The sequence below is a fragment of the Lampetra planeri genome, chromosome 15, assembly GCF_965212315.1.
Source record: "Lampetra planeri chromosome 15, kcLamPlan1.2.h2, whole genome shotgun sequence".
In the NCBI taxonomy this organism is placed as follows: Eukaryota; Metazoa; Chordata; class Hyperoartia; order Petromyzontiformes; family Petromyzontidae; genus Lampetra; species Lampetra planeri.
Genome location: NC_136121.1, coordinates 128,443 through 141,135, shown reverse-complemented (window position 1 = coordinate 141,135; position 12,693 = coordinate 128,443). Strand labels below are relative to the sequence as shown.

General features: G+C 44.9%; 1 protein-coding gene across 5 annotated transcripts in view; it reads left to right on the top strand.

Annotated features, from left to right (window-relative positions):
- Positions 1-12,693, top strand: part of LOC144722564 (complement factor B-like) — a 76,480-nt gene that overhangs the window by 10,832 nt on the left and 52,955 nt on the right. For 4 of the 5 annotated variants that reach the window (XM_078600735.1, XM_078600734.1, XM_078600736.1 and 1 more), the window contains exons 4-8: positions 2,192-2,365; positions 5,244-5,321; positions 5,921-6,030; positions 9,726-9,864; positions 12,184-12,324. In XM_078600735.1, the coding sequence (XP_078456861.1) occupies positions 2,192-2,365; positions 5,244-5,321; positions 5,921-6,030; positions 9,726-9,864; positions 12,184-12,324 (642 nt within the window). Of the gene's footprint in view, positions 1-2,191; positions 2,366-5,243; positions 5,322-5,920; positions 6,031-9,725; positions 9,865-12,183; positions 12,344-12,693 lie in introns of all 5 variants that reach the window. The other variant, XM_078600737.1, reaches the window with a different exon arrangement.

Sequence of the window (12,693 nt, the reverse complement as noted above, 5' to 3'; positions counted from 1 at the left end):
ACCTCAGGGTCCTAGCCTCTCGACCACTGGCACCGCACTGAGCCCCGGCCCTTAGAAGGACGTCGGCGGCTTGGGGTCCAGGGTCTTCTTCTCCAGGCGGCTTCTGGCTTCGGCTTGAGACGGAATGCCTCGCGCTCTCAGGGACCTGCCTTATATAAACTTTCTCCCTGAGGGGCAGGGTTCTGGGGGATCGTAACTTCTGCCAGCCCCCTCCCCTCAGAGGGGTTCCAACCGCCGTTGGCCCGACCGGTCCGGACCGGTTTCTACCCCTCCCGCTGGCAGTGGCGCGTGTGTGTTAATCATGACCACCACACTGGTATGGGGTTACTGGTGTGGAGGCCGACGCCCGCTTCCCGGCTCCTTGTGAGCGGGCGGGGCACGCCGTCCACCCCCTCCACTCCCCCCTCCTCTTCGTCGGCCGCCTTTCGCCGGGCCCCCGCCAATCGGGTGATTGCCCCCCCCCCGCGCCAGCGCCCTCTCCGAGGGACATAGCTAATTAGCTGGCTCACCACCGCCGGGGGTTATCTTGCACACGCCCACGTACACCACCACAAAAGCGAACGTGGTGGCGTGCATACGCGCACCCCTGCACGCGCATATTTCCCACACACGCGCGCGTAAACACGCACGAGCATTGCTGAGCGGGTTTAAGTCTACCTAAGTCTACCCCTCCTCCGCGTGCACGTGCGCGCCCCTGCAGGTGCTTGTTTTACACAAAGGCTAGCACTAAAGAAAACGGCGGTATTAATATGCGTGCACACCTCTGGGTGGCTAAGCCCTAATCTGCTGCACACCAAGGCTAGCGCTAAAGGGCTGCGCATAATTTGCATGCACACCACGCCGTTAATGCTATTTTTGCTGCGTAACACGTGCGAGCGTCGGCGAGCGGGTTTAACGCACCCCGCTCCCACGCTAATACTCACGCGGCACGACTGCTCGGATGCGGGCATGTCGGTGCGTGCCTCGCACACACGCTCAAATTACTGACACCACGCCGAGGTTCTACCCACACACACAGAAATCACACTGCACCGATACTCTGAACTAAAGTTTATTAGCGGAGGGGGAATATTTTGCAAGAAGGGCTTAGACTCACTGCCTACGAACCCAGTCACTTAGGCGTCCTTCCACGTACCTCGAAGCTGGACTCACAGCGTCGCATGGACATTGTGAGAGTCAGAGGACAGGTGAAAACTTTACCTCTCAATGCCTCGTGGCAGCACTCACTGGCATCACACGGAGGCTGCGAGTGGCTCGAGAAGGCAGGATGGCAGGGAGTGGGTCTTGACGGCCTCGAGGTTGTAGACAACTGACTGAAATCGTCCTGGGCCGGTCTTTTTATTCTCTTAACTTCAAAGGCCCAGGGTCCCATTGTACGACGCGGCCAATCGTGCGCTTACCTGCGGTTACCGCCTCCCCCCGCCCCCCATATGCCGCCCTCCGTCCCTCCCCGAGTACTGCACGTTGGCTGCTGTAGCACGGCGGGCGGCGGCGACCCCTCGTTGCCCCTTTGTCTGGAAGGGCTCCCGCGCTTTTGCCTACTTAATATGCCATCCTCGGTCCCATTTCGAGTGCTGCGCTGCGGCGGCTGTGGCCGGCAGGTGGCGGCGACCACCCATTGGCCCTTTGTCTCTTGTGTCTTCTTGCTAAAAGTTCCATCCTCCTTTCTCCCCTCCGAGTTGTACCTCATTGCAGTTGGCCCAGGGAACCTTCGCTTTCGGCGCCCATACTATTTTAAGCCAATTTAGGGGCACCGCAATGTAACCTGTTCTGTGAGGGTCGGCCAATCTCCTGGCATCGGGAAACCGTGGGACTTTCCCTCTAGGGGTCCTTCGTATTAAAACCCGATGTGCCAGGCAATCCCCTGCCAGGACATTACATGGGTGCGCTGCGTGCGGGTGTGTGATTAGTGCGGGGGCAAGGAGGGAATCGCGGAACTTGCAGAGTTGCTCCACGGTCGTGGCACCACACTGGCATAGCACTGAAAACATGCGGAATTTGAATATTTTGAAGGTACTTTCAAGCAATGTTATAATCCTGTAAATGTGTGACATTAATCTGCTTCAGCATAAGGCTTTGAGAAATTTTCCAAATGTGTGAGTCTCGTTCCAATTTGTGACAATGTATAGCTCTGATGTAATGGAACATAAATTTACGATGACAGTGTATTTTTTTTATTCATATTTTTCAGCGGCATTTTGTCATAACCCAGGTATTCCTTTTGGATCACGCAAGTCTGGTAAAGATTACAACTTAGAGGGTGTGGTGACCTACACATGTCCGGCAAATCTCATTCCTTCAGGAACTTTTAAAAGGGTATGTCTGTCAAACCACCAGTGGTCTGGGAAAGAACCGTCATGTGAAAGTAAGTGCACAGAACTATACAATCCTGCGTATCATTGATAAGCATTTGATCTTTTGGAAGTACTCGAATATTTTGGGTCTCACAGGCCCTCCTGGGCTTGGGGGCCTTCGGGCTTAAATTGCAATGTATGAAGGCTAAGCAATAATATCATTGGCTCCTGCAGCATTCACAATAGCTTGAGCTCTCTGGGTTTTTTTATGTTTGTGCCCATTTGTCATTGCTTGTCGATGTCTTTAAACTCGACTTGATGCTGCTCTTCTGCTGTATTTCTTCATCGTTCCATGGATTGTCGCACTTCCTCCAACTGACCATGACTCTGCTCTTCCGTTTCATTACAATGTTGACTCTTTGTGGCTTGACTCTGCAGTTCTGTTTCATTCCTTGGAAAGTGTTGCATGTGTAGTGACTCAGATCGGAGGCAGTAATAACTGGAGGCACTTTTTTTTTTATTAAACAAGCACCATCGGGATAATACACACCCTTTGTGGATGCACACTATTATTATTTAGTCAGTCTATTGTCGGCGGCACTACTTAGTTAGAACAGTTAGTAGGCTTCTTCTTCTTGGTTTTTTCGGTAAAGTCACGTAGAAGGGAAGTAATAAAATAATAAAAATAAAACATAATAAAATTATTCTCACGACGTTTCGGCCACAACGCAAGCAGCCGTCCACAGGTGAAAACCAGGTCCGTCGAGTCACCTGAGGACGGCTGCTTGCGTTGTGGCCGAAACGTCGTGAGAATAATTTTATTATGTTTTGTTTTTATTATTTTATTACTTCCCTTCTACGTGACTTTACCGAAAGAACCAAGAAGATGAATCCCTGCAGTCACGAAAGCTTTAAATCAAAATTTACTTAGTAGGCTGTCTGACTAACAGCGCCCTGGGATGGTGAAGATGGAGACGACGACGAGAAGATGGTGACGACGAGGAGATGGTGATGACAATGATCTTGAACAGCACGATGGGGATCCCACTTCCAGCAACAGCCCCGAGGTCCCGCTCAGGGCCCCCTCTTATACTCCTAGCGTGGCCTTGCTCCGCCCCGGCCACGCCCCCTTTCTAGAATCTACTAGTGGGTTCCCGTGGTTTCCCGATGGACCCCTTCTGTGACCTTTCCCCTAGATGTCCCCCTCTCGTATATATTGTGGCCTGCTGACGTGAGTACTGCCATACCCCGCAGTTCCCCTTTTCCGCCAGGAACCAGCGCTATGCCACTACACATGGAACAACGCATTTGTTGCAATCAGATTGATCGACGTTCAGCAGATTAATTGCTCACATGATCTGCTTTTGTCTGCCCATCTTTTTTCCATTGACGTATTTGTTCCAACCAGATTTGACGTTTAGATTGGCTCTCATTACTTATCTGTTACCACATTGCCAAGCTATATGCAGCCTTGCTTCATGTTCTCCTTCAGGTTCATTCGCCCGTGCCAAGGCTTTTGTTTGTTCTTCTGAGCTTTTATTCTTGTGTTTGGGCATTTGAAGGAGTGGCTAAGAGTATCTGTAAATGACAACCACCGATTCGATGTAACTGATTACAATTGTATCCAATACAGTTTCGAGTATAAAACTGAACTGAATATTGAAATTGTTAAGCTGAAATTTTCATTTGAAATCACAACCACTGTAAATGCCACTGGTTTGAAGTGTAGAAGCTGCCTGTTTTTATTTGTCCAAGCACGTAAAGTTTGAAGATCACCGTAAAACTCTAAAATATCCGTAAAATGCCAAGATTGCTGGAAAATACCTAAATTGCTGGAATTGTATGTTAATTAAACTGAAAGAGTACTACAGGCAGTCTCCGCGTTTACGACACAAAAACGTTCATGAAGACGGGATAGACACCCAATTTTACATAAAAAAGGCAAATTTATTTATTTATTATTAACTATCCTTAATGCTATATGTTATAAAACTGTTTCATAGTGCTATAAATGGATAGGCCAAAAGTGCTGTGTTACAGTGCAGTACTGTACATTAATTGTTTACTGAAATTTACACAAATCAATTTTATAAATGTGTAGTGTCAGCGGAGTGGGAGACAAGGTTTTCAGGAGTACCTTCTTTAAAAACACCTTCACAGGTTTACAGGTTAGCCCTCACTCTCTAGTCGTCTTGCCTAGCCTTAACACAACCCTGACCGTGTAACATCGATGGTGCCAGCCGAGACAGCCAACAACTATCCGGCCGTGCAATATCACGTTCCCAATCTTACTCCTTAGAACAAGTTTAATTAAACATTTGGCTAGCTATTAGTCTCCCTGAAAATGTTCCACACAATACAGAAGCTCAACACTTCAGTGAGACACTATAAGTATGAACACCTAGTATACAACAAAATATCTTAAATAATCAATGACTTATTGCACCTCACGGAGCCCTTAATTCGACATCCCCACCACCCAAACACACCTGCTCCCTCCACAAGAGTTAAGACTATTTAAGACTTCCTGTAAACCTCAACGTTTCCAGAAGGCCAAGTTCCAGAGAATATTATCTCACTGCTTTCTTCTCAAGATGACAGGGCGAGAATGGGCATCTTTTGCCAGCACACCCTTATCTCCACTTTTCTGCCTGAACGACCCTGGCTTTGTCCCCTTGGCTAGCGATAGTAGGATAGGCAAATCTTGGGCAACTTTCTCCAATGTGTCAATTGTCTGGCAAGGTTGGGCCATGTGTCTGCAAAGAAAATCAGAAAAGGCAACTGCTAGGAGAATATTTTGGAAAAAATTCAGATAAATATGAGATGTGAATTATGTCCTTACGATTTACAGAACATAGCCCTTGTAGCCATTGCTATCTAATTACTCTCATGGTGGTCTTGTCCATCTTTAGTGATGGTGAAGTGGGATTAATTTACGTCTGTTTGTAGGCAGATACAGCTTTGATACTGCAGAGGATATTGAGGAAGCTCTGAACAATACCATGCTTTCACTACTTCATCGCCAAGGTACTGTTCCTGAGTATAAACATGTATAGAGTTTTGTGAATCCACTGGTGAATGAGGACCTCTCTAAATTATGGTGGACATGGAGGTTGTGTAATGTATGCTGGTCTGGATGAACACTAGTCAAAGTTGAATAGAGATTTATTCGCATTTATCACATGCCTCCTCACCTTCTGAATTAAAAGATTTTGAGAGCTGCTTTCAGAATCGAGTTACGTAATACACAGATGCCAATATCTCGGGAAATGAGATTATATATTTCATCCAAATAGTTGTTTTTTATGTAGGAAATCGTAATATCAGTCGGTACTGTAGATCAGTACTCTACAGTTAAGGCTCATGATTACGATATTGAAGAGGGGTTGTGATTACGTTTTATAACCAGGGAGTTGAATTTAACAAAAACTAGAACCATAAAATGGAATTAACCCAAGATTTAGCAAACCATAACTGAAAACTGAACCGATATAAATAATATATTTATCTTTTCAATCTAAAGTTTATAAAACATTATGTTACTGTGAATAGCTCCTGGTACTTATCTTGTTATACTCTTCATGCCATCTCAGAGCTTCATGTGCAAATTATTGATTATTTTTCAGGTAACACTGAAGAAAAACTCAATGTTTATCTCCTGATTGATGCATCTCAAAGTGTGGGAAAAGACAATTTTCAACTTGGCGTGGGTTTCCTGATGAATCTAATTCTAAAGGTATCGAACTTTGTTTTTACCTAAAATTTTCGTGACTGCAGGAATTCATATTTTTGGTTCTTTCGGTAAAGTCACTCACTCTGGAGTCCTTATAAGCAGCTGCATTTGGAAGCTTGCCCCCTCTTTTCTCTCCCCATGAAGAAGACCGCTTGTTTTGAGGTCGAAACGTCGTGGGTTTTTTGCTTTTAATTTAGATTTTTGTTTTCTATCTACGTGACTTTACCGAAAGAACCAAGAATCTATTTTCGTTTACTTTCAGAACTGGCGTGATTATTGTGGGGGATCTGTAATTTGTCTGATTTTGTATGCACGTGTTTGTGACGGCTGTCATTCATGTTCATGTGGTGTATGCTCATGACCTGAGTTCATGCTGATGCTCATTTTGAGGACAGAAGAGAGCATGCTGCTGAACTTGGAGCTTCGTAATGAAGACATGGGGCCCAACTATCAGCCACACTAAAACAAAATAAATGCCTGAGCACTTTTCCTCATTAAACACTCCCCTCGGCTCTCCCTGAATTTCGGGGTGGTTGTCGACAGAGTGCAGGAGTTTCTATACAGAGTTTAACGTGTGGTTGGACAGTTGGCGTCCACATATATTCTCACACTTTGGATATTGGGTAGAAAAATATATAATGTTCACAAGCACTGCATCTACACCGACTTCACTTAGTCCTCCTCACCATTCTCTTTATTGTCTTTGTAATGAGTGGTCTCCGACACGGTAAGTAACTTCGGTTGTTTATTCAATCAAATCTCGGTACAGCCACGTGTCTCCGTCTCTTCCTTTTTGCGAACATCCACTCTTCGTGTGGTTACGCTGCCCCGCGCCACGTGGCGCTCACCCGCTTTCCAACGCACCGCTAGCTGACGGTGCGCTAAGGAGCGGCTGGGCGGCTGGAGTACGAGCCGCCATGTGGTTGATGGAGATGGCGGGGCAGCAGCGGCGGGCTCCTCTTCAGTCTTCAGCACCGACCTCTTGCGTTGCTCTGTGTCCTGCTTTTATCCCCCTACCCCGGGACTAAGCCCCGCCTCTGGCCACACCCCTCCTGGAACCTTCCAGAGGCTTCCCTGGTGGAACCCCACTATGGATAAGCATGGACTGTATAATTAATATGTATATGCCCCCCTGATAATCCAGGCGATGGTGCTCTCATTACATCTTGATACAGTCTGTCTCTGGATTAACTTGAACTCTATTCAGGGCTTATCCTCGACCTGGAACTTTCGTTATCTCCCATCATTTGAGAACTCTTCAGGACCTCTTTCCTATCTTCAGTGCAACATTTTTCTAATCTACAACATCAACTTAAATCATATTTCCCATCAAATGAAAACTCTATACTCTCTAATCAATGGAATGTGGTTCCGAATGCTGCAGCAATATTCCTGAGCAACCGACGAAATTCACTTTTATTAAAACGTTGATATTAATTTGAACCACTATATGGCAGTCTAGCACAAGGCAAGTTTAACTTAAAACATAGGTTCACATAGTCAACACAATGAGATTCCTATTTGTGTTTGGGTTCGGCCACATGGTGGTATTTGCATGCCAGAATTCTTGTCGTCAACCCTCCACCACCCAATGAGATCGTCGCGCTGACACAAATATATTGTCCACACGTTGCCAACGCGTTGATCACATTCTGATCGACAAAGCTGCTCCTCACCGGTGGCTTGAGACGTTCCATGACTGAATTCAACATTGACACACGGCGACCTTTCACTTCAAGCGCTCTGAGCTTAACGTCTGCTTTGATCAAACGTCAGATGTTTATGAATTATTCAATGAGACATTCAAGCATTCATCACGTTGAACACTAATGACTGCAACTCTTCTCTAAATCTTATTCTCATATGAACGTTCAAAAATGGTGCTGGCTAACCCCTCAACCAGGACCGAAAATGAGATCATATCACCTCGATTCTCAGATTCCTCCAAGGCAGGCATGTCCAAAGTCCGGCCCGCCGGCCAATCACGGCCCGCGGGCAGATTTCATACGGCCTGCAGCTTCGGTCTTATAATGTGTTATTTATGGCTCGCCAGCTCTGTCAGAATAAATACATCATAAAACTCATGGAAATTTAAGGTATTCTATACAGTTTGTTTAATGTTATCTGACTGAATGAAAGGCAGAATTGTGTTTTTAGAGTTGTTCCCGTCTGCCTGAGTGGCTTATATTTGGTTACATTGTCATTTGAAAAATAAAGGTTATTGTGACAATGAAAATTGTTTTATAACAGTGTGTATTTCCACGTAACTTTTGTGGTTAAAACAATGTCAAAAGGAACTATTGGCCCCCTTGCATCTTCACTTTATCAAATGTGGCCCTCTTTGCAAAAAGGTTGGACACCCCTGCTCCAAGGGCTCTTAATCCAGCCCCAGATAAACTGCAGTGTTACTGCCCTCACATTTTCCAGATTCTCCATGGATTCAATCCTAACTACCTCACTCATCTTATTTACTTTACTCTTGTTTATGTGCTCTCAGCAACCTTGGCCTTCTGTAAAATCTCTCCAAAAACTGGCACTTCCTGGGAGATTACTCCTCCTCCGTAGCTGTCCCCGAGTCTTGAACTTATTTTCTCTGGCCGTCTATACAGTTCATTGTAGCCACATACTACTTTCTATTTCCTTTATATTATTAACCATTCCATCTTTACAAATTAGAATTTCATATATGTGAAGTGATGCACTCAAGAGACACTAGGAGTAGGAGGCACTCTATTTATTATAGCCTTTACAGGGTACAAAGGGTAATTACACTTTCAGTCAGGACAGCTAACAGACTGCCTGACTGACAACGCCGAGAAGATGAAGACGGTGACGAAGACTCCAGCAGCACAATGGGATTCCACTACTAGCCACAGCCCCGAGCCTTCGCTCGGGGTCCCCTTTTATCCTCCTAGCGTGGCCTCGCTCCGCCCCGGCCATGCCCTCCTTCTAGAACCTACTCGTGGGTTCCCGGGCTTACCTCACGTGCCCCCTCTATCACCTTTCCCCTGCATCCCTCTTTCTGGCTTATCACGTGACCTGCTGACAGACAGGGCTGCTGTAACTGCAGACCCCCTTCTCTGCCAGCAACCCGTGCTATGCTACGTAGTGACCCTTTCCATGTCACTACATATGTAACCACTCTACCTCCACACACTCCTCAGTTGTGAAGTTAATGCGTTTTTATGTTACGTTTTTGACATACAGTTGAAGGGAGAGTATTTATGAATTGGAATTAAGTTTCGTTTGGTTTTTGTAAATTTCTGGGCACCTTAATGGGACATATGATGACCGCATACAGCAGTGCAGCAAGTGGGTTGTTGACTTGTCTGTGTTAGAATATTCGTGCTATCCCCTTGCAGTGGTAAGTTTTCTTGAGGTGTTCTGGTTTCCTCTCAATCACTTAACAAGTAATCAGCCAACTCAGTGTGCACAGACTGCTATGAAAAAAATATTGCTGATACTTCTCTGATAATCATGTTATATTTACAGATGTATTTTGAGCATTTATTGGCATTTTACTTGACACATTTCCCATACTAACTGATTTTTGGGTAAACAGTGTATTATTCAGCATTAGGGCCCAAAATCTAAAAGCAGCAATAATATACCTCTAAATGAAAGTTAAATACACTGATATTTAAAATTGCTAAATATTGTTTTTCATTGTGACTTAAAGGCACGTGTTTGTGTTATAGATGTCAAATTATGCGATACAAGCAAAATATGCCATTGTGGTATTTGCGTCTCAAGCAAAGACAAAACTTGCATTGACTGAAAAAACAAATCAAGATCCAAAGGCTGTCATTAACATTCTGAAAGAGCTGAGCTACAGTGGTGAGTATCCATGCCCATGTAGGGGTGTCAGGGGAAGGATTCCCACCAATAGGGGGGTTAGTGGGAGGGGTGATCGAGGAGATATAAGGAGAGAACGGGCGGGAAGAGGGGGCCTTTGGCGGGAACGATATTGGGACGGCTGGGGACAGGTGTGGATGAAAGAAAAGGATTAAAGGACGAGACCCCTGCAATCTTGTGTCGGCTCTCCTTTACACCCATATTGAAACATGTTGTGCAAGCCTTTATTAATTCAGCCAGCCAGAGTTTTGGCCAGTGCTTTACTCACAGTCAGAAGATCGCAAGTTGAAATCCAGTTCGAGTTGAAGGTAGACACTCGGAGTTATCCGAGTGGTTCCCTTCAACTCGAACTGAATTTCAATTGAAAATTAGCACCATTCTGTGGCCCAGTCAATGTGACTATGCAATTATACATGTTGAGGGATTCCAATTTGCATTAGCATGACAACACTTGGAGCAATTCATGTTGCAGCAAAATAGAAGCTGAGCTTGTGAGAAATAGTTGCAGAAACACAATTATCTGACATTCCTGCATTATTCTCACCAATATTATTTAGCTCCCGATGTCCCTCTAGTGCTGGTGTTTACACACTTAACAAAGGTACTAATTTAAGGCTGAGTTAACCTAGGGAAGGCCCGGGACCAGTTCAGATGCTCGCCACTGATGTTAGCCATGAACAGGATTCGAACTTGGTTACTCGGATCGCTGGGTTTGTAGGGAAATGCGCTTACCACGACACCACCTCTCCCCACACAAAGACCCCCGTGTAGCCTGAACAGACCGTTGGGGCAAGTGCTGTTAGCGAGCACCTGTGAAGGCTGGCACGGCACACGAGGGGGTGCGTGGCCAGCACCATGCCCGGCCGCTTTTGTCTCCCGAGCGGTGATGTTTACATTGTACTAGGTATTTATTTGAGGCTGAGTCGACCTAAGGGAGGCCCAGGACCGGTTCAGATCATCGTTACTCGTGTTGGCTTTAAGCGGGAATTGAACCCGGGTCGCCAGATGCGTAGCGCAGCTTGCTAACCGCTACACACACACATCAAGTAATTCCTTGTTTAATGCAGTAGATGGGTTTCTTAAAAGTGCCGCGTTAAGCAAGGAATTACTGTTACTAAATTATATTTGCACAAAAAAACCCATCGTATACCAGGACAAAGAAGTGAGATGAGGGTACGCTGCCACATACTGTATCACTCCACGTAATGCACCAATTGCTCAGCTGCGCTGTAATACGATAAAAGCTGACTGAAATAAAAATAGGCATTGATTTCATGTTATGGATTCTGTTCAATGTTTATTGGACTGTACAGATAAAGTGCTAGAAGCCATGCGTTGAGATAATTGTAAACATGTGGCCGGAAGGCACAGTAATCATTATTCAATAAAAGACACGTGTTATCGTAAAGTGGGAGGAGGACTGTCCGATAGGGGCGGGGCCGAGCGAGCATATAAGGGGGAGCAAGGCCCGCGGTCGGCGCACTTGCTCGGGGACTAATCGATGGCCAGAGGTGGACGACATCGGAGCTGTCTGTTCAAGAAACAACTTGGTGGAAACTATCGGGGCTGAAGATAGTAATCACGAGTGTGGCGGTTGTTACACTCGGAACTGTAAATAAATTCAGTTAGAAATACATCTCTACTTCTACAAAAATGGATGCATCCATGCCTCCAAGGATCTTCTTGACAAATTGACATGTGTCCGAATTGACGGGGCAGAATCGATGTTATGGATCATAATTCGCGATCCATAACATGCCCACTTTTACTTCATGTCAGCTTTTATCATATTACAGCGCAGCTCAAAATATTTCGCTATCGACCACTCAGAAACCGCATTAGAATGATCATGTTCTGCATTGTAACATGCGTGTTCTGCGTTGTACAAACAGCGTTCTCGAATGGAAGAATTGCAAGGACTTACTGTACACACATACACCACGTAATACAAAACCAATAACCGCCGTTTGCCAATTAAATGGCAGCGTGTGTATGTGTTAACAGTCCACGATGACATTTCGCATAAAAAGTTGATACAAATGCATGTTTTATTCAGCAATACATCAGCAGCATAGCTCATGCCTTGGTAAGTGTTATTCTGCTTTAGAATATAATCAGGTTACAGAATTAATTTATGTTGTGAAAAAATGTTTTTTTACGTCTTTGAAAACTTATAAAAGTCAGTATAATAACGAATAAAGTAGATTTACACAAAATATACAAATCAAAACAGTTCAAAGAGATAATGAAGTGGTATTTAGTAAATTTGATAGAGTAAACGTATATTTCTATATTCTTCAGAATTTGAAGAAAGCCCTGGTACCAATACTGGAGAAGCACTTCTGCAAGTGGTGGCATTAATCAATTCATACAAACAACAACAACAACGCCTTCCAATACCGTGGAATCAAAATAAACATATCTCATTTATTGTCACAGACGGTATGTTAAACATGCGATGGTGAGTTACATGATGAATCATTCCCATTTCCTGAATGTTTCTACTTTTATCATTTACATGTTTTGGTTGAAAATTCATCCTTGATACAATATACATTTCTCCACGATGGATTATTAAATAATTGTTCTTGCATTTTCCCGATATACAGGCAGTCCTCGACTTACCAACACCCGCACTTGCGAACCAGCTTCCATGAAATACTTTTTTTATTTAACGTCGAATTAAAACGTTAACTCGTGTTTGCATACTGAACCGCGGAACTATTTGTTCAGCGGAGCGATCCACTGTGAAATGTTAGGGGCCGTCCATAAATGACATCACGCACCTGGGGGGGGGGGTTAGACATTTGT